Source organism: Sparus aurata, chromosome 10 (assembly GCF_900880675.1).
Source record: "Sparus aurata chromosome 10, fSpaAur1.1, whole genome shotgun sequence".
Taxonomy (NCBI): Eukaryota; Metazoa; Chordata; class Actinopteri; order Spariformes; family Sparidae; genus Sparus; species Sparus aurata.
Window position 1 is genome coordinate 8,573,255 of NC_044196.1, and position 23,074 is coordinate 8,596,328.

General features: G+C 45.8%; 2 protein-coding genes across 3 annotated transcripts; one reads left to right on the plus strand and one right to left on the minus strand.

Moving 5' to 3' along the window:
- Window positions 1-265: 265 nt before the first annotated feature.
- On the plus strand, window positions 266-13,681 carry otud4 (OTU deubiquitinase 4). Its single transcript, XM_030430182.1, has 21 exons — window positions 266-1,123; window positions 2,028-2,111; window positions 3,266-3,316; window positions 3,469-3,515; window positions 3,835-3,907; window positions 4,212-4,293; window positions 4,426-4,588; window positions 5,372-5,408; window positions 5,596-5,698; window positions 5,847-5,911; window positions 6,036-6,136; window positions 6,411-6,505; window positions 6,651-6,810; window positions 6,894-7,032; window positions 7,240-7,314; window positions 7,773-8,524; window positions 8,557-9,311; window positions 9,760-9,800; window positions 10,738-11,401; window positions 11,547-11,689; window positions 11,776-13,681. Exons 1-21 carry the CDS (start codon window positions 983-985, stop codon window positions 12,256-12,258), a joined length of 4,254 nt encoding a protein of 1,417 aa, XP_030286042.1. The 5' UTR covers window positions 266-982; the 3' UTR covers window positions 12,259-13,681.
- Window positions 13,682-15,027: 1,346 nt separating this feature from the next.
- Window positions 15,028-23,074, minus strand: abce1 (ATP-binding cassette, sub-family E (OABP), member 1). Of its 2 annotated transcripts, none has more exons than XM_030431546.1 (19): window positions 21,910-22,249; window positions 21,631-21,772; window positions 21,433-21,518; window positions 21,247-21,344; window positions 20,613-20,730; window positions 19,933-20,070; window positions 19,760-19,829; window positions 19,558-19,654; window positions 19,369-19,458; window positions 19,107-19,228; window positions 18,723-18,847; window positions 18,507-18,603; window positions 18,338-18,397; window positions 16,817-16,875; window positions 16,610-16,720; window positions 16,385-16,527; window positions 16,171-16,293; window positions 15,972-16,083; window positions 15,028-15,439 (listed from the first exon to the last, which is right to left on the minus strand). In XM_030431546.1, the coding sequence occupies exons 2-19, from the start codon at window positions 21,731-21,733 to the stop codon at window positions 15,392-15,394; spliced, it is 1,800 nt and encodes a 599-aa protein (XP_030287406.1). In that variant the 5' UTR covers window positions 21,734-21,772; window positions 21,910-22,249; the 3' UTR covers window positions 15,028-15,391. The 2 variants fall into 2 exon arrangements, with proteins under 2 accessions (XP_030287406.1, XP_030287405.1); XM_030431545.1 differs by lacking the exon at window positions 21,910-22,249 and adding an exon at window positions 22,922-23,074 and having other exon boundaries at window positions 15,030-15,439.

Sequence of the window (23,074 nt, forward strand, 5' to 3'; positions counted from 1 at the left end):
GGATGGATGGATGCAGCTGGTTGGATGGAGCTGGATGGATGCAGCTGGATGGATGGATGCAGCTGGTTGGATGCAGCTGGTTGGATGGAGCTGGATGGATGCAGCTGGTTGGATGCAGCTGGATGGATGGAGCTGGTTGTATGCAGCTGGATGGATGCAGATGGATGGATGCAGATGGATGGATGGAGTTGGTTGGATGCAGTTGGTTGGATGCAGCTGGTTGGATGCAGCTGGTTGGATGGAGCTGGATGTATGCAGATGGATGGATGGAGCTGGATGGATGGAGCTGGTTGGATGCAGCTGGTTGGATGGAGCTGGATGGATGGATACAGCTTGTGTGAGTAATGTTTATCTATGCAACCAGGCAGGGCTTTTATTTTGGTAGTAACTACCGGGGGCTCGCATGCTTCTGACAGGGAGGCTTTTATTTTGGAAATATCCCAGAAAGTTATTTTTTGTATTGATGAAAGTCTTTTATTTTCTCGTAAGTGTAGACATAATGATGTTAGTGAACATTCTGACAGGTTATCGATTTTACTCCGGTGGACAGTGAACACGTTTATGTCAGAAACACATAAATTAGTTACACATTTAATTTATTTTGACTTTTACTTTGGTGAGCAAACAGGAAACGCTGCGACGCGGTGTGCCTACTTGACACCGTAGAGGAAGAAGGGGGCGTGTTGCTAGTTGTTAGCCTGCCTGCTAAATGTGAGCTAAAGTTGACTGTTGTACTTTCACTTTCTGACAGTCTGGAATAACCTCTCCGGGAGTAGCACGGCTTCCTGGAAAACGAAACTAGAAACCGCCATTTTTATGTTTGACAGTCTTCTGGTCGTAGATGTAGATATTAAACTCTCTTCTGGGGACGTTTTGACAACTTGTAGCCGGTCGCGTCCAACAGTTTTTAACCGTTAGCCGTCAAAACGGTCAAACACGCAGGTAGTTCAGCAGCTAGCTTTAGCGGCTAGCCCCCGCTAGCATGGACGGCGGCGGAAGCATGCAGAGTAATGAGGAGCGAGGGGCAGAGAAACTCATGGATGACTACCTGAGATCAATCGGGCTGCATCGGAAGAAGATTGCCAAAGACGGCTCGTGCTTGTTTCGGGCCGTCGCCGAGCAGGTAAAGTGAAAAACACCTGAAGAAGACGAAGCTAACGTTAAGTTTCAAACTAGCTTACTGAGCGCAGGTGACAGGCTGGGTCTGGGCTGTCTGTTGTGCTGATGCAGGCTAGCAAGTGTCAAATGTTAGCCGAATGAAAGCTAGCATGTGTTACAGTGTTTTTAACAGAGTTTCAAAGTTTAGAGCGAACATTTTTAAACTTTAAGCCTTAAAAACACTTACATTTATAGCTTTTTTTTAAGGGACCTCAGCACGCTCCGCTGCACACATTGTTTTTTTCCACAAGACAAACATGTTTTCTATTGTTAGAAGCTTTAGGCTCTCTGACAATGTACCAATAATCATTAATAACACTTTAACCTCACATTTAAGGAGCAAAGCTGTGCTATGAGGGCAGTAAACAGTGAGGGGCAGACAGTTTGATGAAGTTTAATAACTGAGGTACATTAGAAATGAGCTCTCTTTTGATTTGTTATTGTAAAGCATTTATTCAGAACATTTTAATGGTGCAGTCAGGATGTGTTTTGATCCAAACTTGATCATTTAGGCTTCTTTCGCCTGTGAATTTCATGAAAACACTGACGAGACCTTTTATGTTAAATCACATTAAACAGCTCTCTAGGATTACAACACGACTCTGAAAGGTTACAGAACTATACAGATCAGAAACATTTAGGATTTGCTTCTGTAAAGGTTCATACACACGCAGATATTGTTACTGTCGAGTTATCTCTGTAAAAAGATGCAAAACCGTGACATTTATTACACAGTCGCTTCACTTGAATCATCATCAGAAAGCTTCAACAAGAAAACCTTTTTAAAAATCTGGTTAAACAATTTCATATGATGTTAACAGTGTTACAGTAACTGTTGTTGTGTGTTGGTGACCTTTGACCCCATCCAGGTGCTGCACTGCCAAAGTCTTCATACTGAAGTTCGAGCCAAATGTGTGGAGTTCCTGAAGCGGAACAGAGAAACCTACGAGGCGGTGCGTCCACTCACACTCACCTGATGTCATTAAAGGAGCAGTCTGTAGTTCTGGAGATGAAGTGTTGATCAGAGGAGAAAGATTGTCAAGATTGAGTAAACACACTGAAACTAAAGGACAACACAGTTTAAACTGTCTGACTGTGTTTACGTGTGGCGGACCCCGCCACCTCTCTAGCTTCAGACAGTGTTCTGGGACCGTACTCTCTTCTGAGGACAGCTCGTTTATTAAGTTATGGAACAAAGTTTGTATCATTACGTCACTGATGCTGTAAAAGTTTGAAGTGGTTTTATTTCAGCTTGTTTGTGACTTTGTTAATGAACGACTGGATGAACTTCCTGCTGACACTCAGACACGCCAAACAACCAATCAGAGAGTGAAGGAAGGCGGCGTGTGTGTGTGTGTGTGTGTGTGTGTGTGTGGTTACGAGTGTTACTAACCACTGAAGGTTAGGTTGTGTTGACGTTGAACACAGACTCATTGATGAGTGTGTTGCTGAGCGCTGAGGCGGCAGGTTGAACTTGTGCCGAGTTTCTCTGAGTTTGACCTGAAGTGAAACAGAAAGTGTTGGTGACGCTGACTCAGATCGCTCTGACGACGCCCAGGAGTTCTGTTTATGATCTTTCTGTCGCTGCATTGCATTCTGGTCTATCTGTTTTCCTGAGGGTGTGTCGTCCAGTGAAGTCGCTTATATAATGATGTCAGAGTGACATCACGGTGTCGCCTGCTGTCAGCAGGAAGAAGCTCGCTGGTGAATCGAGTGTAAATCTTTAAGAACAGATAATGATGAAGGACCTTAACTTAAAGAACTAGATGATCTTTTTTTTTACTCAAACAAGAGGAAACCAGTATGGAACAAACTGCAGCTGCTGATAATTGTTACTGTTGATCATTTTCTTGATGAATTGATTTGAGTTGTTTGTTCTGTGACATGTCAGAACATGATGAACAGTGTTGATTGTTTCTGGAGCCCAGGATGTCTTCAGGTGTCTGATATTCACTTTACTGTCAAAGAATCATCAGTTATTAAAATAGATGTTGAGTAATTTGAAGTTGAAGTTGAGGCGACAAACTTTTTGATCTGTTTTAAATGTTAGAGTGTATTTGACTGGTCTGTGTGTGTGTGTGTGTGTGTGTGTGTGTGTGTGTCACAGTTCATAGAAGGAGACTTTGAGGATTACCTGCTGAAGCTGCAGGACCCTCAGGTACGACTCGCCTCATCATTCTCTCTCTCTCTTCTTTGTCTCCGTTGAAATCTGTTCGTTCTGTGTTAGAGATATATTTCAGCGTTCACCTGGTTGTTTATTCTTTGACTGATCTGTAGCATGAGAAGCTAACATGGTCCTCTGTGTTGCAGCAATGGGTGGGCGAGGTGGAGATCAACGCGCTGGCCGTCATCTACCAGTAAGAATCTGTCTTCTGTAGAAGCATCACATGTATCATGTCCTGTAAACTCCAGAGTTTGACTGGGATAGTCAGAGAGTAAATGTGGGAGTGTCACTTTAGACTTCAGTCTGACTGCCAGATGGTGAATTAGCACAACAGTAATGAACGTACGTGATGTAGTGTGAGATTAAAAACAGGAGAAATCAAAACTCAGACACATTTGGATGAAACAGAGTTCAGCTGGATGTCGATGAGTCATCATGTCTTCTTCTTCTTCTTCTTCTTCTTCTTCTCTCTGTATCTTCTTCTTCTCTCTGTATCTTGTCTCTCTGTGCAGGAAGGATTTCATGATCTTCCAGGAGCCGGGGAAACCAGCCGTCAACATCACAGACAACAACTTCAAGGACAAGGTGAGATGAACACACGAGCTCTGTCTTCTTCTCCTCTCCACTGGATTCACTTTGAGAGTAGTTGACTTTATGTTTCCTGTTTTTTAAAGTAATAAAATGTCAGAGTGAGTCGATAAATGATCATAAAAACCTTCAAACAGTTTCTGCAAGTCCTTAAACTCCAGTCATCAGCAGACAGAGAGGAAGAAGAAGTGAACTCTGTCAGTCTCAACTTGTTGAAACCTGCAGGTGTTGAAATGTTCTGCAGAACCTCCTCCGAGTGTCGCTGAGGTCGTCTGACGTCGTGTTTGTGTTTGTGTCTCAGGTGCGGTTGTGTTTCCTGAACGGGAATCACTACGACAGCGTTTATCCCGTCAGCCACCTGAAGAACGCCGCGCTCTGCCAGTGTGAGTGATTCTGCTTCATCAGATCAAACCAGCGGGATGTTTGTAATGTCGAAACAAAGTCCTGTTCTGTTAGAGTGATTTAATCACTCTAACAGAACAGGACTTTGTTCTGACTGTGTGCGTCTCTTGCAGCCATCTTGTACGAGCTGCTGTACGACAACGTCTTCAAAGTGGACCGCAGCTCTCTGACTCTGTGTCAGCGCGTCGGCCGCCCCACCGACCTGGTGAGCGACGACGGCATGAACCCGTGTGCCAGCAGCGACGAGTCCGACCTGGACGCCGGCGAGCAGCTCTGGTAGGAGACCGGTCCACTTCCTCCAGAACATTTAGAGGAAACTGTTAACTTACCTGCACGGGACTGTGACATGACGACAGTGTTAACTTCAAGTTATTAGAAATATATCAGGAATCCAATTATGGAGGACTGAAACTGCCCAAATCAAAAAATAAACCAGTAAATAAATAGATACATAATTTAAAAAACTCATAAAAAATGTAGAATAAATAAATAGGCTTTAAAGTGCGTCAAAGATAATATTGAAGATAAAAGTAGGTTTAAATTTATATTATTAAATAAATAAATAAATCTTAAACATTCTGTATTTATGTGGCTTTATTAGTTTTATCTATATATTTATAATTTATTTGTATTTATTTGGGGATTTTTTTATAAAATAATCAAGAAATAAAAACATAAAAAAATATATTGGTAATGTAGAACTAAATAAATAGGTGATTTAACTCTAAAGATATAGAACTGCACCAAACAATAATTATTAATAATCTTAATAAATGCCTTAATTTCCTTCTAACAGTATAATAATAAACAATATAATATATGTGTTTAGCTCCTTCTTAGATTTAATTGTCAGTCACTTTTAGTTTTATGCATTGTTTTGCATTTTTGTGGTAATTTCATGCAACTTTAAATTTATCTTATTTAATAAAAACATGTTTCATTATTATAAAACGAGTTGTTTTAATTTGTTTTTGGTCGTAAACAAACTGGAAAACTACAAAAACTACAGATTCTGTTCAGAAGTGAAGTTTTATGTCTGTGTGTGTTTTTATGATGCAGGGTTCAAAATGGAACGACGACGAATACAAGATACAGGGTAACACACACACACACACACACACACACACACACACACACACACACACACACACACACACACGACATATGAATGTTATCAAACTGCTCTACATACCGGCTGAACTGCCTTCTTTGTTGTTGAACATAATATCATTGAGTGTGTGTGTGTGTGTGTGTGTGTGTGTGTGTGTGTGTGTGTCTCTCAGGGCCGTGGGCGGGGCCGACAGCTAAATGAGAGGGTGAGGCGTTCACTGAACCCGACTCTGCTCAGGAACATAGAGTACGACGTCTGGCAGAAGTCCAAGAGAGGTGAGGCTGAATAAACTTTATTGACAAACTGAGTCAGAGACAAAGCGCTCACACGTATTGATCTCTCAGGTAGTTAATTACATCCTGTATTTGTTGTTTGGGTGGAATCATTAAAATAAATGAGTTCAACAGTTTGTTTGTGTTTCAGCTCAACAGAAGATGGATTACTGCATCGCTGCAGGCATGCAGTTCACTGCAGGAGACCGCTGCCAGGTGTGTGGTGTGTTCACTGTCCTCCAGTCAACTCGGTTTCCTTAAGTGTGTGTGTTTTAAACATCTTGTGTGTGTGTGTGTGTGTGTGTGTGTGTGTGTGTGTGTGTTTATGTGTCACCTGTAGGTTCGTCTCGAGGCAAATGGGCGGAGCTACAATGCGACGGTCAAGGATGTTCCTCCCAACAGCGGCTCAGTGATTGTTTACATAGAGGAGCTGGGAAGGAAGTAGGTCCCACACATACACACACACACACACACAGACACGCACACACACACACACACACACACACACAGACACACAGACATGCACACCATTGTTATGTAACATTCCAACCTCAACATTGATAAAATCATTGAGAGGGAATGCAGGCAAGCAAATCTTTAGTTGCCAGGTGTCAATCAACTAATTAATCAATCATGTCTGTGTGTGTGTGTCTGTGTGTGTGTGTGTCTGTGTCTGTGTGTGTGTGTGTGTGTGTGTGTGTGCGCGTCTGTGCAGACAGGTCCCTCTGTGGAGTCTTCGTCCTCCCAAAGACGAGAACAGCTGGAGCACCGTGGTGACCCGAGACAAGAGGCTCAGCAACGGACATGGAGGTGCGCACACACACACAAACACACACACAAACACACACATACACATACAGACACAGACACAGACACACACACACACACACACACACACACACACAGAGTCTTAAGCAGTGCTACAGCAGGCTGAAGGTGTGTGTCTCCCCCTCAGAGTGGGAGGAGCGGGGTAAGGGCCGAGGCCGGGGGAAGTACGTCCCAGCATCCTCTGTCTCCCAGACGACAGCGCCGGGCTCCAGTGGGCGCGTGCAGAAGCAGCACTCGTGGCCCTCACAGGCCACCGTAGACGAGCAGGGAGGAGGGAAAGCCAACAGGTCAGTGCACTCAGCACCTCTTTTCTTCTTCTTCTTCGTGTGTTTCAATGCGGCGTCCTGTAGTAACTGTGAGCCTCCTACAGAGCCTTGAAGTCCGTGAGCTCGATGGAGTCGGCGTTCGGTATTACGCCGGAGCTGCTTAAGGCCAAAGAGGAGGAGGAGATGAACGTGGCGTTGGTGGAGATCCAGCTGAGAGACGAGGACAGCTTCCCCGCCCTCGGCGTGAGTGACGAGCTGACAGACTGTGTACTTTTACTGCATGATGTGTATGTTTGAGATATTACTACATGAAAGAGGACGTCGCAGGTCGCTGCTTCCAGATATATAAACATTAAATGTTGCATCTGTCACAAAGTGTTGTGTCAGCAGTTCAGGATGTTTTACTCTTTGTTGTGACTTCACTCATCGGTTCCTGTTTCACCCTCTCAGGCTCAGTCCGGCCTGCAGGGAGACGGAGGGAAGAAGAAAGGAGGAGAGAAGAGAAGATCTCAGAGGAACAAGACGGTACGTTCATAATCATCCCCTCCACCTGGGAGGTCCTGTTGTCACCTGTGGCTCACACCACAGCTGTTGACACCTGATGGAGGACAGACCACACACCTGTAGTGTCGGTCCAGGTGAGGGAGCAGATCAGGAACGCTCTCACAATAAGTCATTGAAACAAGTCAGACGTGTCACTCGGGTCGACTGCAGGTCGGTTCAGTTGACGGTGAGTGTGATGTCATCAGTGATGTCATCAGTGATGTGTTCAGGGACCTTCATGAGAGTCATTCCTTCAGAGGGTCTGTAGAAGTGAGCGTTAAAAGACTGACTATTGGCAGGATGTGATGTTGTGTGATGTTGTGTGATGTTGTGTGATGTTGTGTGATGTTGTGTGATGTTGTGTGTTGTGTGATGTTGTGTGATGTCACACTGAACAATCCTTTCATCTCGACACTAACTGTTTCCTCTGTGTTTCACAGAAGAGTCCGGTGGAGGACGTCAGAGCACCGTCGCCCTCTGCTGGAGAAAGACCCAAATCCTCCACCCCCCCACCTGCAGACGCTGCTGCTGCTGCACCTCCCACCAACACTACTACACCCTCCAACCCCACCCCTCCTGCTGCTGCTCCACCTGTAACCTCCCACTCCAGTCCTGCCTGTCCGAGCTCGCTCAAGGCCTCAGCGCCCAACACAAATATGTCCGCTGCTACCACCACCACCCGCACCACCACCACCACCACCACTGCTGCTCCTGCTGCTCCTGCTGCTGCTCCATCCTGTGCTGCCCCGACTAAAACAAGCACATCCTCCTCAGCAGCTGGAGCTCCACTCGGTTCTCCTCCTGCTGCTGCCCCGAGCTCTAAGCCTCCTGTGAAAGGAGGAGCTGTTCCTCCCTCCGTCCCCTCCTCCGCCTGTCTCTTCTCCTTCCTCTTCCCTCCCTCCCTCCCCGCTGCTTCATCACCCCCCACCCCTGGCGTCCTCTCCTCACCCTCTCCTCCTGCCTCGTCGTCTGCCTCACCTCCTCCGTCTTCTTCACTTCCACCTCCCACTTTCATCGCTCCCATCGCTCCCTCTCCTGCCGAGGCTCAGGGCATCCTCCCCCGCTCCTCCCCACCCGTGTCTGCTCTCCGTCACTCCCCCAGTCCACCCACCACCTCCTCCTCCACCCACCTCCACCTCCCAGCTCCGTCAGGCTGCTCCCGACGCTCCACCAGTTTCAGCACCGACTCTGAGTAAGACACTTTTTATGACGTGACATCATCAGCGTGAAGCGTCTGAATGTTTCTGACTCGTCTTCATCTTCTCTTCCCTCAGATTCTTTGACAAATACTGGACCTGACCCGGCTGCACCTCAGACCCTGCAGAGTCCGGCCTCCCTGTCCCAGGTTCATCCTCAGGTGTCCCAGACCCAAACCCAGTCCTCTCTGACCCAGAGTGAGAGCCAGACCCACCCGTCTCTGCCCCCAAACCAAACATCGATGCCCCAGATCCAGACTGAGGCCCAGACCTCCCTCCATCAGACCCAGGCCTCTGTGACCCACCTCCAGCCCCAGTCTCAGGCCCAGTACCTCCCTCAGTCCCAGTCTGAGGTGACCCTGGTCCCGTCCTCTCAGCTACCTCCTGTCTCCACCTCTGTGCAGCCCCACCCTCCCCAGCCTCCTCATCCCTCCCAGGTCCCACATCCCTCCCTCTCTCTCTCCACCTCCCCTCTTCCCTCCCTCCCGACCCAGAACACCCAGAATCAAACCGAGGCCTCGCTCCCTCCCACCCAGCCTCAGCCGGGCTCTCCGCCTCATCATCCTCCCCAGCAGTCTCACCCTCCTCAACCTCCTCATCACCCCCACGTACAGTCTGCACCTCCTCCTCACCCTCAGTCCATCCAAGGAGCAGTTCCTCTGCAGCAGCTGTCCCAGCTCTACCAGGACCCCCTGTACCCCGGGTTCCCACAGGGGGAGAAGGGAGAAGTGGTTCCGCCTCCACCCATGTCCTCCAGCAAGTCGGGAGACGACCTGCCCCAAGGTGAGCCGGACCGAAGAGCCTCAGGATTAAAGCTGAGCTGCAACTGAATAATAATTTTATGTACAGACGAGGATCAGGGCTGAAACTTCTTGGGAGTTCTGACTTTTTCATTTATTCTTCGACATGTTGACTTTAATCTCAGAATTCCAGTCAGAGAAAGTTGCGAGTTTAAAGGTTTAAAGTCAGACTTTGGAGTTTAGCTTCATAGAGTTTGTCCTTTTCTGATCCGTGTGTTTAATTAATAAAGTTCATCAGCTGTAGGAAACATCAAACTATTTTCTGTAAAACACAAGAATCAGACAGTTTTACAAAAAGATTCAGTACCAGTAATAATACATTTTATTTGTTTGATGGCGCCTTTCAAGTCACCCAAGGTCACCTTACATAGGATAAAAGCATAAAATCACAGAATATTAAAAACAATGTGTTTGTGTTGTGTCCTCTGCAGATGTCAACGTCTTGAGGTTTTTCTTCAACTTGGGTGTCAAGGTAAGACAGAACCAGAGTAGAACCTGTCAGTATCACACCATCATTAAGTTTACTTTAACTTTAACCACTTAAGGAACACCCTTCACTAAACAGTATATACTCACTGTTGGAAAGCTGAGACTGTCGTGATTATTTTAAGCCCAAAAAAGTTATTTCCAGACCATGTAATAACCTTCTAAACTCACCATGACACATTAGAAAGAGCCTTCTACCGCAAAAAGCAAGAATGCCTACATACCTTCGGAGTGTTCCCTTTTTCCACAGCTACAACGTCATGCCACATTTTTTTTTTCATAGTTCGCCAAGAGTCCATAGAATGGGAATATCCATGTCTTTTTACCCAAAACTAGCTACAAGTGTCGAACAAGCAAGAAACCCTGCAGGGTCTTAGCTTTCATTTGAGACCAAGATTATGTTTCTAGGTAAAGGGGTTCTCAAGTTATAAGCCTTTGAATCTCAGTAGGCGCTCTTGGAAAAAAATGACCCAAGCAAAACGCACAGACATGCCTTTAGAAAAACAATTGTGAAAAATCTTGACTCAAATTTTGAGTGTAGCAAGCTGACACCTGTGGCTATGGCCTAATTGTGTCTGCTGTGCCCATGACATACCTGAACCCTTATATCTTAGTCAGTTCATTGATATTTGAATTGGACGGAAACCAAAACCTGTGTTCAAACCTCTGTAACTCTGTGTCAGTATGTCATAGAATCACACTTACACTTAAAGAAAAACTTGAGGGTGTTACCTTTCCAGTGGTACCAAGCACATCCCTGAGTCTCAAACTATGTGGGAGCTGTCATGCTTTTAATTTCGGTATGTCGTTTTGGAAAAAGAACCTTAAAATGGGGGCGTTCACTAAGTGGTTAAACTTCACTGTTTTCAAACTTGAACTTGTTACTGGTAGAAAGCAGTGACACTCTCCTCTCTCCTCTCCAGTCCTACTCCATGCCCATGTTCCCTCCCTACATATACCTCCTCCCGCTCCAGCAGGCCCACACCGTGCACCCCAAGTTCCCCTCCCGCTCCCCCTCCCCTGCTCCTGCCCCCCACTACCCTGCACCTAACCGCCCCCCCAGTCACCAGGAGGCCTACTCCCAGTACCCTCCCACTTCAGCAGCTGTGGGGCTTCAGTACGACCACCAAGCCCCGCTCGCTGAACCCGCCCATCCTGGCGACCACTCTTATAACCAGGCCGGGTACCCCGTCGCCCAGTCGCCACACCAGAGGATGCCCTGCCCCTCGCTGTCATGGCAACATCACCAGATGCCCCCACCCAGAAACCCCAACTTTACAGTTGGATATCCAGCACCAAGTCCACCGTATCCGGTACATCAGCCCATGTCTCAGGGGTACCACGCGGGTCAAGGCTCGGGACACCCAATGTACCCTGCGAGTGTGTCTCCGTACCCACCGTCCTCATTGGGATATCAGTCTTCACCTGCACATGAAGAGATCCAGGTGAGCCAGGGGCCAATGGAGCAGCGTCAGCCCACCAACGGGGACACAGTGCCTGGGCAAGGGTCCCGCCGAGTCCCTGGTCCTTCTGCTGCTAACTTGGCTAATGCTAACAACAGCAGAGCGGTCGTGGTTCCTAGTTATGGTGCGTGAAAGCTTCTTTTTATTCTAGATTTTCAAAATAAAATGTAATATAACTGCTCATGTTTGGTATGAATCACTAGCAGATGGCACACAGGAGTCCTGTGATGAATCCTTAAATGTGTGTTTGTTACTGTTTCTGCCACCAGAGGGAGCCAAAGTACAAAATGTCTCAGTGCCGCTTCTAATGGGACGTTCTTGTTTCCCATCAGCCCTCACGAAGGAGCCGGGAGACGGTTTGACCCGAACCGTGCTGCTGGTGGACCCGCCACTCAACCCCAACAATCCCATAGTAAGAAACACACACCTGCTGGGGTTGGAACAGTAGTTGCTGTGGTATATTTAAGAGTATTAAAGTAACACGTGTCTGTCTTTCAGCTGGTCTCAAACCCTGGCGTCAAGGATGTTCCTGTCTCCATGACAACCATTAAGACCGGCAGCACTCCCGGCTCTCCAATACCTTACGACATCATCAAGACGACCTTCCCAGGTGATAACAACCCCACACGTGGTTACCGAGGCCACCAAAAACTACTTCCCCCCAGCAAGATGGTCTCACTGGGGGCACCGGAGCCCGGCCAGGTGAGCTACCTGTCGACCGGCGCCATGGCAGAGCCGCTGTCTGTCGGCTGCAGCACGGAGGACGACTGGGACGAGCAGCCGGGATATAAACCGCCGCCGCCGAGCTACAGAGGGCAGAGGAGGAACCCCAGAGCAGGTGGAGGAGGGAGAGGGAGGGGAAGCAGTGATCAAGGAAGAGGGTCGTACAGGAGGAGACATGGTGGAGACGCAGGGGGCGGGTACGGCTACATCCAGTATAACTCCTCCTACAGGGGGCGGGGCCGCGAGAGAGGATACTAAGCTCTCAGCCAAAGAGAAGTGAGGACATAGGACCCCCCCACCCCCCACAAGCTTGTTTGGTTTCTGCTTTGGACACTTCCTGCTTCTTTCTGCGGCCTGTGTTTTCACCTGATTGATGGACAAGATTGATTTCACGTAGAAAATGGATGCAAGAACCAATCAGTTCGATCAGTCTCCTCATCGTTGTGCCTTCGCCTGCCTTTCTTCAGAAAACCTGAAAGTCCGTGTGTGTATTTAAGAGTGTCGAAATGCTCATGAACACTACTCTTCATCAAGCTCGTTGTTAGCTAGCTCGTTAGCATACCGTGTTAGCAAGTTTACGTGTCACTTTATGGATTGGAGAAAAACAACCTGAGTGCTTTGAAGACTACAGACATGTTCAGAGTAGAGCTGTGTAGTTTGTCGCCACGTTTGATGTGATGCTGGAACATGTCTGAGGTTCTTTTGCAAATTTTGTTCTCTGAATTTTGATATGTCATCACATTTTTCTTTCAAGGAATAGTCAGAAATGTTTGTTAAATTTCATCTTTCTTGCCGAGAGTGAAGCTGCTGTCTGTTAGCTTAGCTTAGCAAAAAGACTGGAAATGAGAGTAAACAAAAATAGTTCTACATTTAATGGAAATGTCGTCTCATCCACCAACATTTCCATTAAATGTTGAACTATTTTTCATCTTTCTTGTCGAGAGTGAAGCTGCTGTCGCTTAGCTTAGCTTAGCATTAAGACTGGAAATGAGAGTAAACAAAAATAGCTCTACATTTAATGGGAATGTTGCTGGATGAGACGATTGTATCAATCGTCTCATCCAGCAACATTTCCATTAAATGTAGAGCTATTTTTCAGCTTTATAATCAAGAGTGAAGCTGCTGTCACTTAGCTTCGCTTAGCATTAAGACTGGAAATGAGAGTTCTTCTCTAGGAATTCAAAATTCCGACTCTTCACAATCCCTCCAAGGTAGCGTAACATCTGGGAGCGCAGCATGTCAATAAAGCTTTCGATATTCAAGTGTATTTCAGCAAAAAACATGACAAGCACCAACCAAGTACAGCGAGCACTTCCTCCAAGCGTCTGTCAGCACTGTGAGCTAAAAACAAACAAGTTGATTTCATATCACAACAAATAATTTGGGAGCTGCTTGAGAACCACCACAGTATCTTTATGACTCTGTCAGAGGAGCTCATCGAAGCTGTGCGGATGTTTTCTTTAGGTTTGTTATTTTAATTGTCGTCTGGTTCCTAGTTTTCCTGTTTTCCTTTCACCACTTTGGGTAAAAGACTGTAGATTCAGTGCCTTATGTTTGCTACTTTTTACTGTCACACTTCTTCCTCCTGTGAGTTTGGGAAACGCTGCTGTACAGAACAAAAGCTTTTGTTGTTTGTGTTGGATTTTTCTATGCGGTTGAATAAATAAACTTTGGTTCAGAAGCTGCTGCTCCTGTTGTCTCTTGGTTTTCTGGTTAAATCAGGACTTCCTGCTGGAGTCTGTTGTCAGTTTGTCTGAGTATTACCTGGTATCATCATCATGTTGAGTCACAATCACCTTAAGACTGATTTTAAACTGAAAGACTGCTCAAGTAAGTAACTTTAAATATATTTTTGTTTACAACCAAATCATAATTGGGGAATTTTTGGGGAATTCAGACTTTTTTTTCTCCCTACGAAATTTTAGTTTTAGGGAATTTTGCGTTTTTTCCCTCAAAATTCTGCCTTTTGTACGATTTCTGACTTTTTCTCGATTCTGAATTTTTGGGGGATTTCGGACTTATTTGAGAATGAAGACTTTGACTCAAAATTCTGCTCTTTATTGAAGTTCCGACTATTTTTTAGTACTCTGACTTTTTCTTGGAATTCAGACCTTTTCGGGAGAACTATGACTTATTTGGGAATTCTAACACTTCTGGAATTATTATTTTTTCAGTTAAAATTCTTCTTCAGTTAGACTTCTTATATATTCTGACTTTTTCTGGGAATTCTCACCTGAGTCCTCTGGTTAATTCTGACTTCTCTGGGAAATCCAATTTATTTGAAAATTCCGACTGTTGGAACTTTGACTTTTTTTTTTTGACTTACAGGGAATTCTCACTGTTCTAAAAATTCTCTCTTTGAAAAAAAATCCTACTTTTATGGGAATTCTGACTTGGGAATTCTCACTTTTAAGAAAAAAAATCAGATTTATTGGGAAGTCTGACTCTTCTAGGAATTCTGACCTATTTGGGAATTCTGAATTTACTCAAAACTGTGACTCCTGAGAAATCTGATTTTTTTTTTCTTAGTCTTCTGGGAATACTTACGTATTTTGGAATTCTGATTTATGACTCATCAGGGAATTCACAGTTTGGAGGGAAATTCTGGGAATTCAGATTTGTTTTCTCTCCCATAATTGTGAATTTAGATGCATTTTAGAATTGTGACTTTCTCAAAATTCTGGCTTTTTCTTTGTATTCTGACTCCTCTTGGAATTCCGACTTATTTGAAAATCCTGACTGTTCTGGGAATTCTGATTTTTCTTTTAAATTGTCTTTTTGGGAATTCAGAAACATTTTTTTTTTAAAGGGCTAAAATTTGGGGGGTTTCTGAATTTTTATTTTTTTTTATTTTGACCTTTTGGGAGTTGTCTTTGTATTCTGTATTTCCTATTCTTTGATTTGAATACTTTCATTAAAGTTAGAGATGAGAGCACTTTGTCCACCTGAGGAGATGAAAGTATTTCATGAACATACAGACGTTTAACTTATAGAAAAGCGGTTCTGATAAATGAAGAGCGGATCAGCTGTTGGATCAGATAGCATCAGTTTATTATCATTTGTTGTAAATGCATGAGTGTTAAAATACGCTGCTGAATGTTCCACAATGTCGCTGGCTTGTGAACGCAGCCCAGTATGTTTAGGCTGACTGACACAGAATGCAATGCACTTTTTTTTTCAACGGTTCACAACATTGCTGGCTGCTGAACGCAGCCCGGTACACAAAGGCTGATGGGGTTTTTCTTTCTTATGGTTTAAACATATCTGCTGTTTGTTGAACGCAGCCCGGTTGTATTTGTGGTAAATGTTGAGGCTGCTCTCCGACTGTGAACGCCGCCCGCCGCCTCCGGAGCGTCACAGGAAGTCAGAGATGGTCAGAGAGGAAGTGGTCTTAGTCGTCCAGGAAGAAATAGTTTCCGCTCTTCTTCTGTTCCGTGTCCTGAGAGACAGAGACGACAGGTCAGTGTCTGTTTCAATAAAACTTTATCAGCAAGTGTTAACAGCGACAATCAAGGAAAACGTTCAGTGTTGATAAAAACAGAACACGTTTGAGTCATTGTTGTTCCTACAGGCCACCAGCAGAGGTCAGTGAAGGTTCATATCAATGTGTTTGCAGGTTTCGTGTATTTATTGTTTGTTATTGTTCCAGAAAGCCACCGAGTTCTACTCTGAACTATAAACCTCTCACAGCCTCGTGTTTAGAAGCCCCGAGGATGAAGTGAAGACATTGTGTTTCTGATGATCTATTTTCTAAGTTGATCTAAATTGTTTTCCTTCCTTCTTCTTTATTTCCCGTGAGAATGTACAAACTTTTATTTTTCTTCGTGTGTGAAAAGAAGTTATTCAAGAGAAGAAAACAAACTGACTTATTATAGCAAAACTTAGAAAATGGATCACAGAAAGCAAAAGTTCTCCACGTGTCCTTCAGGGCTTCCGTACACATGTCGTGACACTGATGTGTGTGTCCATACCTTGATGGAGTTGAGCTTGTTGATGCGCGGCCTGAAGTTGTTCGGGTCTCGTCTGAACGTGATCTCCAGCAGCGACAGGAAGCGGTTCATCCCGGCCAGCAGACTCTGAGGACTGAGGAGACAACCGGTCACGTCACAGCGACTCACGCTCCGTCTTACAAACGTCTCTGTGTGTTTAAAACGTGACTCTGGTTCTTACGTGTTGGCGTAAGTGTGCCTGGAGGGAATGCCGTCGAACACGATGACTCTGTCGGCCAGGTAGGTCGCCATGATGAAGTCGTGCTCTACCACGAACGCCGTCTTCTTTGCGTGGAGGATGTACCTGCAGGTGAAAACACAGCAGAGTCAGACAGACAGCAGGAGGAAGAAGAGAGGAAGAGGAGTCGGAGCAGGTAGTAGAAGGTGTGTGTTACCTCTTGATGACCCTGGCGGCCATCAATCTCTGCTCTGAGTCCAGGTAGGCCGACGGCTCGTCGATCAGATAAACGTCTGCTGGTTTCCCCAAACACAGAGTGAGAGCGACTCTCTGCAGCTCACCACCGGACAGGTTCTGCACCTGAGGGGGAGGAGAGGAGAGGAGGAGTCAGGCGTCTCCTCAGAAGAAAGAAGCATCAGCAGATTTCTTTGTGTTTTCTTACGTCCTGGTCGATGATGCTCTCTATCTGCATGGGCTTCATGACGTCGGTGATGAACTGTGGGTGAGTGTAGGCGTCTCGGATCTTCTCGTGCAGCAGAGCTCTGACGCTGCCCTGCGCGCACACACACAAACACAAACACACACATGTCACATCTTCAAACTCTTACAAAACAACAACCTCACAACTTCAGACTGTGACTGGACGAACCTTGAACTTGGGGCTGATGGTCTGAGGCTTGTAGCTGACGTTCAGGATGGGAACCTCACCTGAGAGAGAGAGAGAGCAGGTCAGAGTGTGTGTGTGTGTGTGTGTTCAGATCACACTTAGAATCCTGCATCTCGAGTGATCAAATCTCACTTCTCATGTAGAACATTTGCTGAATGAACAAGAAGGTCCAAATAATGCAGAATGAGTCAGAGACAGAGTTTCACAGAGTTTATAAAGTGTCTCCGACTCAACAACTCACTAAACTGACACATTTTTTAAGGGAGTCTGGGGACTTTCTCCACGGGGACAAAGTAGCCGCCTATGTTGTTACTGTTTAGTGTCTTTGTAACATGTGACATGTTTAGATCAATAACATGTTTCTTCTTTCATAAATGGAGTGTAAATGGTGAAATCAGTGTAAACAGTGTATTCAAACAGCTGATCAATGTTGGCAGGTAAGACTTTAGCACTTTAGACACAGAAGCAGACAGGCTGGTACAGACATGCTGCCACAAACTGACACTTTTTACAAGGAGACAAACAACTTCAGCTGAAAGATTTAATGCTGAATTTACAACAAGGACACAATGATTCAGAATCTGTCAAAGATGGTGTTTTATAATGTTTAAAAAGCTTTACGCTACACAACAACTCCTTAAATTTGCTGATTTGTGAAGGGAGTCTGGTAAAATTGTGGTTAAAAGTTGGCTTTATATATTATACTTTATGCTGAATTTACAAGAAGGACAGAATGAGTTAGAATCTGTCAGAGACAGTCTTACAGAATGGTTATAAAGTTTGTTTTAACTCAACAACTCTTAAAATCTGACCATTTGTTAAGGGAGTCTGGTTACTTGTTCACTTCATGTTTTGATTTAATGCTGAATTTACAAGAAGGAGACAATGATTTAGAATCTGTCAGAGAAAGAGTTTCATAATGTTTAAGAAGTTTTACACTACTCAACAACTCCTAAAATTAGCTGATTTGTAAAGGGAGTCTGGTGAAATTGTGGATGACATTTGGATTTATTTATCTCATTTAATGCTGAATTTACAAGAAGGACACAATGAGTTAGAATCTGTCAGAGACACAGTTTCACAACGTTATAAAGTTTGTCTTAACTCAACAACTCTTAAAATCACTACTTTTGTTAATGGAGTCTGGTGCTGCTGTGGTACTGGTTCACTTCATGTTTTGATTTAATGCTGAATTTACAAGAAGGCTCCAATGATTTAGAATTTCTCACAGAAAGAGTTTCATAATGTTCAGAAAGTTTAAACGCTACTCAACAACTCCTAAAATTAGCTGATTTGTAAAGGGAGTCTGGTAAAATTGTGGTTAATAGTTTGCTTCATGTATCTCTTTTAATGCTGAATTTACAAGAAGGACACAATGAGTTAGAATCTGTCAGACAGAGTTTCATGATATTTATAAAGTTTGTTATAACTCAACAACTCTTAAAATCTGTACATTTGTCAAGGGAGTCTGGTGGTGTTGTGGTGAACATGTGTGTGACTCACCTCCACCGTCAGATTTGAGTCCTCCGGCCAACATCCTGATGAAAGTCGTCTTCCCTGTGCCTGCAGACACACAAACAGAAGTACACACATTAAACACAAATAGATAAACAGAAGCGTTTTCATTATTCCACCATAAAAACGTGTCAGTTTCAGCTGGGTGGAAACGTACCGTTCTCTCCGAGCATCACCATGATCTCAGAATCCGTGAACTCTCCTGCTCTGATCTCCAGCGTGAACTCGCCCATCGTCTTCTTCATTTCTGGATACTGAACGAACAAACCAACAACATGAGGGAGTTTATTTTCACTTACAATCAGTAAAAGACGACGACGATGATGATGATGATGACGTTGATGATGAAGAGAGTACGACTCCAACGACTGACCTGGTAGTGCCTGAGTCTCTTCACCTCCTCCTCATTGGCCGTCTCAGCCACCTTGAAGACCAACGAGGTCTCACGAAACCTGAGATTCTCCGTGGGGACGTAACCGTCCAGGAAGATGTTGATGCCTGAAGAGACGAACGTGAACTGATGTTGATAGTGAAATGGACCACAATGAGCCCACATGGTCCATTAAAACATAGTTCAGAACCTGACAAACAGTCGTCAGCTGACGACTGTTTGTCAGGTTCTGAACTACGTTTTAATAATTAGAGACATGAAACGGGTCAAACAGACTCAGACTTCTGAGACCTTAAAGACAAAACATTAATATTTCATCCTGCCGTCACGTCTCTCGTGTTGTGTTGTGTTGTGTTGTGGTTTTACCCTCTCGGACGCTGAAGGGCATGGTGACGACTCCGTAGGCGCTGGGGACGCCGTACAGACAGCAGATGAAATCCGACAGGTAGTCCAGAACACTCAGGTCGTGTTCCACCACGATGATGTACCTGAAACACACGACGACCATCAGTCCAGAACACAGCTGAGGACCGATCCAATAATAAAAGAGTCCGAACACAGTCAAACTGAATGAAGCAGGTTCTGGAGGATTAAATGACGGACTGTCCCTTTAAGTGATGAGCGTTACCTGTCGGGGGTGATGAGCGAGCGGATGGTGATGGCGGCCTTCAGCCTCTGTTTCACATCCAGGTAACTGGACGGCTCGTCGAACATAAAACTACAGAAACAGAAAAGTTTGAGTTCAAAGTTCCGATAACAAATATATTATTGATAATGCTGTGTGATTGATCGATCGATCGGCGGGTTGTCTCCTCACATGTCGGCTCTCTGGATGCAGACGACGGCGCAGGCGAACCTCTGCAGCTCTCCTCCGGACAGATCCTCCACGTTCCTCTCCCGCAGGTGACTCAGATCTGCCCGGCAACAGCACAGACAAAAAAAACAACCAATCACAGTCAGACGTGGAGAGTTCAGACAGGAAGTGAACGTTTTAGTTTTCAGGCTGCGTGTGTGTTTACCGAGCTGTTTACAGACGATGGTCTGTGTGTCGGTGTCGTCCTTCCTGCCCAGGATGGCTCCTACTGACCCCTGCAGGCGGATCACAGAGTTACACCTTCAGGCACCACCTCACTATGTCACCACGTCACCACGTCATCATGTCACCTCTCCACCTTCAACACCTCCACCTTACCTTGACCGTCTTTGGGATCTGGTCGACGTACTGCGGCTTGACGATGGCCCGCAGGTCGTCCTCCAGGATTTTGGTGAAGTAGTTCTGCAGCTCGGAGCCTCTGAAGTAGGTCAGGATCTCCTGCCAGTCTGGAGGATTCTGGGAAACAAAGACAACATGATTGTTTCTGCGAAGCCCGTTAAAGTCTGTGTGATGTCATGTGAGAGTCGAGACCGTCTGACTGTTGACATGTGACGATACTCTGGATCTAACGACAGTAGATTAGTGACAGACGTTACTTTGGTTATTAAACTCTTTCAGCAGTTTACAGGCACAGATGTCAAAGAACTGGCAGTGATTGAGGCACTTGAACACACCACGACGACACCAGTACCAGTACCAGGGTCCAGTAGTCTGTTACTGTCATTCAAAAATGGAAAACTGAGACCTGCAGAGCTACAAACAGTTGACATTTTATGACGAGGCTCTTCATACGATGTGCTTCACAAACATGGCGTCTGTCTGCAGCATCAGGTCCACTTTCAGTTGCTGGTGGTGCAGCTGTGAGCAGCTACACCCTCATTGTTATCTCATCGATGCAGCAGCAGCAGAAGCAGCAGCTCTGAGCACCAATCACGTCGGTCTAACAGAAACATGGCCGCCGGGCTCGTGTGTGTGTGTGTTCTGCAGGAGACACTCACGTCGTACTTTCCCAGGTTGGGTTTCTGTTTTCCAGCCAAGATCTTCAGAGCCGTGGACTTGCCGATACCGTTGGTCCCCACCAGCCCGAGCACCTCACCGGGCCGGGGGATGGGCAGCCTGCGCACACACACACACACACACACACATTACAACACACACACCTGTATTACACACCTTTCACTGAGGAAGTCACAAAACCTATAATCACATCAACACGTGAACAAGCTTCAAACAAACGAGGTTTACTAAGTGAGCAGATCTTTAACTTTACGCTGGAAACAAAGGAAGCAAATCCAAACAGGAAGTGAAAACATTTACGCTGGTCATCACAGACAGGAAGCAGTGGAACAATTGGAATAACTGCAGAAGAAGAAGAAGAACTCTGCTGATAGAGGAGGCAAAGAAACTGAAGTGTGAACAGAAACACTGGTGTTGTGTCGAAGTCTGTCGTCACGTTCATGTTTCCACTTGAGACGCTTCTAAACTCTTTCTACTAAATCTGTAAGAAACAGAACCTGCTGTAAGGAACCAACCGGTACTCTGAATAAACAGAAAGTCCTCGCCCAGCTTTAAAGATAATCTCTGCACATGTGTGCCAGGTGAGCTCAGTGTGGAGGAGGTGGAGCGGCGTACCGGTGCAGTTTGAAGGAGTTGGCGCAGTATCTGTGTGTGGTTTCCTTCTCCAGGTTGCTGGGCAGGTTGACGATCGACAACGCTCCGAACGGACATTTCTACAGAAGACAGAAAGTGACAAATCAGCGGGCAGATCAGATCGTGACGAGACTTCTGTCACAGGTGAACGTGCTCAGGTGTTCTCACCTTGATGCAGATGCCGCAGCCTATACACAGAGACTCTGAGATCCACACGATCTTACTCTGTGGAGTCACCTCGATACACAGCTTACCTGCGCACACACACACACACACACACACACACACACACACACACGGTTCAGTACATGTTAGCTTCTGGTGCTGACTCTGAATCCACCTCTGAGCTGTGACGGGACCACTCACCCATCCGGACCACCGGGCAGCTCTTCTTGCACTCCTGACGGCATTTCTTCGGTTTGCATTTGTCGTGGTTGACGATGGCGATCCTGGTGTTTTTATCCGCCATAGTGGAGGACTGGAATGACGGACGCTAGCACCTGAGGAGCTGCAGGGCAGAGAGAGGAGGGAGGAACAGGAGTTAGTGGTGTCGTCACTCTCGGGGGAAATAAGCATTAAAGTCACGTCTCTGTGAGATCAGATCAGATGATGTTCGGGCTCCAGAGCAGCATCGACATGCTGTACCTGCGTCCACAGCCACACTGTCCACTCTGCTGAAGCAACACATTCAATTCTGAACAAAAAAACGCTCAGCCTTTGCTTTTAACAAAGGGGCTGCCATGTTCTCCACCCACAGCCCTGAACCAGCCTCCACCTGCTCCTGAACACAGCCAAACTTCACGTCCTCCACCTTTAACTCTCCTCTGGTTCCACGGATTCACACTCAAGGCCTCTCAGGTGGACTGGCGTAAAATTAAACTGCTGCAAACCGGACCAGTTAGCGCGTAGCAAAGGGCACTGAGTCACACCAGACTCCATTTGAAAGTCTGGCATTTTAACGCTGAACGTTAGGAGCCTGCTGCTCCGGCCTTTAACTGCCCGGCGGTATCAGCCATGTCACCGTGACTCACAACGAGCAGAAATGAAAACATGTGATTAAAAATGAAGTCTGTATATTCAGTGTGTGTGCCGTTTTCTCCACCACATCCTTCCGCCGAACCGCAACGTGACGGGCGGTGGCGAGCAGCACCAAAGTTGGATTTGTCCTCAAATAACCTGCTGATCTGTTTGTCAGTCATACGCCGAATTAATCAGCCAATCGTATCGATTGACGAACCACCTTAATTCGTGACATTACACGTGTCTATTTTTGTTATGAGGCAAGAACACCTTTAATTGGCAAATTATTAAACACAGTTTGGCGTACTAGAGAATACGTAGTCTTTTAGGGCCATTCTGACTGTGTGGTTTTAACACAGCTGCTGATTCTGGCAAACTATCAATCCGCTCCCCCTGGTTCCTCGGATGGGTCAGTCAGCGGTCAGAAAAGCGACACTGGAGGCTCAGATTATGCCGTTAAGTACAAACATGAGATGTTGCTAAGTTAGCTAGCAGTTAGCTTCACGTTAACGGTATACGACATTAGCAGCGGAGGCCCGACACTTTGACAGCTGCTCTACTGAGGAACAGCGCTCGTTTTAGTGGCAATACAGCCTTAAAAAGGGACCAAATCCGGAGCGATAAGTTAAAAACTCACCCCTCTTCGGCTCCCGTTACCCGGCTTGGATGAAAATAGACGAACAAGGACGTTTAGAAACAAATAATTGGGGGTGAAACTTCTTTTTTCCAGCAACGTGTTCTTCTCCTGGAAGCCGGCTGGAAAGATGGCGGGAGAGACGTACACAGCGTG

What these genes read in the sequence shown, in the direction of transcription:
- abce1 (XM_030431546.1), bottom strand. Translation starts at nt 21,733, where the DNA reads ATGGCGGATAAAAACACCAGGATCGCCATCGTCAACCACGACAAATGC. An exon ending in GCCCTTCAGCGTCCGAGAGG is followed by an intron (nt 18,848 to 19,106) that starts GTAAAACCACAA and finishes TCGTCTCTTCAG; the next exon opens with GCATCAACATCTTCCTGGAC. An exon ending in ACTCAAATCTGACGGTGGAG is followed by an intron (nt 16,876 to 18,337) that starts GTGAGTCACACA and finishes TCTCTCTCTCAG; the next exon opens with GTGAGGTTCCCATCCTGAAC.
- otud4 (XM_030430182.1), top strand. Translation starts at nt 983, where the DNA reads ATGGACGGCGGCGGAAGCATGCAGAGTAATGAGGAGCGAGGGGCAGAG. An exon ending in ACAACAACTTCAAGGACAAG is followed by an intron (nt 3,908 to 4,211) that starts GTGAGATGAACA and finishes TTTGTGTCTCAG; the next exon opens with GTGCGGTTGTGTTTCCTGAA. An exon ending in AGTTTCAGCACCGACTCTGA is followed by an intron (nt 8,525 to 8,556) that starts GTAAGACACTTT and finishes TGACATCATCAG; the next exon opens with CGTGAAGCGTCTGAATGTTT.